The 3,482-nt window shown below is 43.0% G+C and overlaps 1 protein-coding gene across 1 annotated transcript; it reads left to right on the top strand.

The window, feature by feature from the left end:
• Positions 1-243: 243 nt before the first annotated feature.
• LOC138591191 (beta-1,4-galactosyltransferase galt-1-like) lies at positions 244-2,489 on the top strand. Its single transcript, XM_069661708.1, has 4 exons — positions 244-860; positions 1,594-1,924; positions 1,999-2,177; positions 2,270-2,489. The coding sequence occupies exons 1-4, from the start codon at positions 244-246 to the stop codon at positions 2,487-2,489; spliced, it is 1,347 nt and encodes a 448-aa protein (XP_069517809.1).
• Positions 2,490-3,482: the final 993 nt, after the last annotated feature.

Genomic DNA, 3,482 nt, shown 5'->3' with positions numbered 1-3,482 from the left:
CACACAGGAAACATGACCATAAAAGGAGGTAGTGTTTTGATTACAAGGTGTTTATAACAATGTTTGTAAGATTAGTTCAATGACATGACTTTGTTTACCCTAATCAATATCATGTCTGCATATTTTCTTGCAGTAATGACAACCAAGCTTGTATCGTTGTAAAATTATAGTCGTAGCTTCGTATCTCAAATGTCTAATATCTTATTTTAACTTCTGACACAGGATTTTTCATTCTTTGGTTGAATGGACAAGTGGAAGAGACCTGGAAGGAAGTGTTTCTTCCTCTCCATTGGCATCATCATTTCCAGCTCCATGGTTGTGGTTTTGATGTTCTCCGGGACTTACAGGGCTGTCCCAAACCCAGTCCGAAGCCTGCGTCGGGTTCCAAACATTTGCCCTGTACAGGTATCTGACCAGACCATCACCCCTCTCAATAATACCAAGCACTTGCTGGTGTCGGCATACATGGACCAGAGGGTGAAAAACTTTGATGTACGCATCATTAGCATATTCAGAAGAGACTCCATCCAATCCCTTCACTGCCTTTTCTGCTGCGAGGGCCACATGTCACAAACATTATCTCAAGCGACAATTAAAGAACACAGCGACAACTTTGGTTTCCCGTTCGTCACTACAGATGTCTTGTGTCAGATACCCAAAAATTGTAGCGCTACACATGTCAGCCTGCTTACTAAGCCTGATGTTGTGAAGATATCTGCACCAGTTTGGCTCCCCATAAGAAATCAGAAGAGCGGTGGGAAGGAGGAGAGCAAGATGCAGTTTGATTTCACAGTCTGCATCTCCAACCTGTTTGAGTTCAACAACGCACTTCAGTATGCACAGACCCTGGAGATGTACAGGTCAGCACTTTTCACAATGCATACCACTTACTATAAAGCATGGCCTTAAATAAGCATTACAAGGTTCACAAATGAGCTGCTTACGGCATGGCTTCCAGACAGCATTAGAATAAACGGGTCGGGTTGGTAGTTTTACCATGGTGTATGCCAGTTTTTGTGTTTTAACCCCTAGTTTAACTTAATGAACAGCCTGATGGTACACCACTTTTGTCACGACTGAAATATCTTTACAACTACTGGATGGATTGTAATGAAATTTTGTGCAGGCTTTCATGGGCCTTTTGAGTTTGTTGAGCCCCAGACTTGAGCCTGACCCATGAATCGGTTGGCTGTTATTATCCGGCCGATGTAAGCCTACCACAAATAAATCACATCTGCATATGGGAACTTAACTTCAGGTATACAGATATAATGCAGGAAACGATGCTAGGGGTAATAAAGAAATGTGATTCATAACTTAGTTTGTCCAGCAGAGTGAGTATCACAGCTGAGCAAACAGTGGTTTGTTTGACAGTCTATTTAAATATTATTTTAACCAGATAATTATCCAAAAAAAAAGCAGCCTTCTGAGTACCTTGGCACAGTCATATCAGTGAATGATCCACAAAGCAAGATTAACTGGCAACTGGTTACATTGGTGTGGTAACTTGCTGATGGTACCTCGCAGACTCACAAGTGTTCATTTGTTTTGACTCAACATTTTAGTCAACCATCATGCCTTTCTTTGCTACAGGCTGCTGGGTGTGAACCGGGTGGTAATCTACAACACCAGCTGTGGACCAAGCCTCGATCGCCTGCTGAAGCGCTACAGCCAGGAAGGCTTCGTGGAGATAGTTCCCTGGCCCATTAACAAGCATCTTAACCCATCCCGTGGCTGGCTCTTCTCAAAGCATGGAGGGGAGGTGCATTACTTTGGCCAGTTAGCCACACTAAACGAGTGTATCTACCGATCCATGGACCGCTCCCGCTATGTCCTGCTGCATGACATCAATGAGATTATGATGCCTTACCAACACCACAGCCTCAAACCTCTCATGGTCTTCCTCCAACAGCAGCATCCAAAGGTAGGTCATGAGTATATTTGGTATTTAATGTTCTTGTTTTCATTCAAACTAAAATTTGAATCCTCATGCTGCAGGTTGGGGTGTTTCTGGTTGAAAACCATCTCTATCTCAAGCAACTTTTCGAGGGGGGTAAAAATGACTCCCTTCCTCAATGGAGAGGGGTGGCAGGCTTTAATATTCTGGAGCACATCTATAAGGTGACGCCTGACATGTCTGCAGATTTCCATCCATATAAGCTGATAGTTCGGCCAAGGTAACACTTTTCTTTTCTACTTGCACCTTTTAAACTCAGAGTATATAGTAGGTATCAGCAGCAGCATCTGGGAATGTTTGTTTGCTTTGCAGGATGGTGGAGCAGACCTCGGTGCATTCGGTGCTTGGAAAGTTCGGAGAGCAGATCAAGATCACACCAGAGCTGTGTCACGTGATTCACTCTCCACTGGGCAACCATTCTGTGCCACCGCTGGAGAAGATCCACGTGGATACACGACTGTGGGACTTCAACGACAAGCTGATCCCGAATGTGAACACCATGCTGAGGAAGGCGGGGCTGCTCGCGCTCTGACCTGCAGAGCTGATGGATGGGATGGACAAAGAGAGATGGAGGTATTTATAATTCATGTATGTATTTATCAGTTATGTCTACTATATTTTAAGTCTAATAGCAGCCACTGTTGATTGATGGCTAGGGGACTGACACATACTGACATTTTGATTTAATAAATGGATTGCCATGTATTTGGTACAGATATTGATGGACCCGAGAGAATTGGTGATCCCTTGACTATTCACCTTTAAACATGAGAATATTTACGACAACTATCTGATTGATAGCCATGTAATTAGCTACAGAAAAACCACCAGAATATATCTTCAAGTATCCTTGAAGATATATCCTTCCCGTAGCCATCATCAGTTCTTTATCTTTAGTGCTATAGGCCTTTTTCACAGCGTACATGTTTACATCCAACAGGAGGAAAAGCGCAGGTGTTTATAGTAGCATTAATGATGGCTGTATTCCATTTACCTGCTTCAATTTCATGGCCCTGGTTGTGTGCATGCTGACTGCCGTTCCTGGCTTTCTCAGACACCTGAATAGAACAGCACCATTGTTAAAGTTATTATTAACAGCTGTGCTTTTCCTCCTGTTGGTTGCAAAAATGTCAGCTGTGAAATAAGCCCATTAAGTAAATGTTAGGATGTTGAAATGCCAATGTAAGATGGTGAAAGTGGTGAACATTTTACTGTCAGAATTGTCATCTTTTTAAAGTTGCTGACCTTACCATTTAGCTCAGAGCATCGGTGCTTTGGTAAAGCCTCACAGAGCTTAGTTTCAGGGTCCGTTTGGGCCAAAGGACTTTAAACCTCCTGCTTTAACCTGGTTCGTCTCTCTGCTGTTGTTACAGTCGCCTCCTCCAGTGTCAAGGCCCCCGGGGATCTCTGTCCTGCTCCTGTTTATTACATCTATTCCCATGAATCAATATTATTGATATTGCTGTAATAAAATTAACTAATGCTTCTGGCCTGTGTACGCCTTGATTGTTATGAGGAATGAAAC

This window comes from Semicossyphus pulcher, unplaced genomic scaffold (genome assembly GCF_022749685.1).
Source record: "Semicossyphus pulcher isolate SPU_LCO1_2020_fin unplaced genomic scaffold, fSemPul1.0.p SCAF_14, whole genome shotgun sequence".
Lineage (NCBI taxonomy): Eukaryota > Metazoa > Chordata > Actinopteri > Labriformes > Labridae > Semicossyphus > Semicossyphus pulcher.
Note: the sequence above shows the minus strand (reverse complement) of the source record. Positions and strands in the feature narration are given on the sequence as shown.

Coding starts and splice junctions, on each gene's coding strand:
- LOC138591191 (XM_069661708.1), top strand. CDS start 244: ATGGACAAGTGGAAGAGACCTGGAAGGAAGTGTTTCTTCCTCTCCATT. Junction 1,925..1,998: donor TCCAACAGCAGCATCCAAAG/GTAGGTCATGAG, acceptor CTCATGCTGCAG/GTTGGGGTGTTTCTGGTTGA. Junction 2,178..2,269: donor AAGCTGATAGTTCGGCCAAG/GTAACACTTTTC, acceptor TTTGCTTTGCAG/GATGGTGGAGCAGACCTCGG.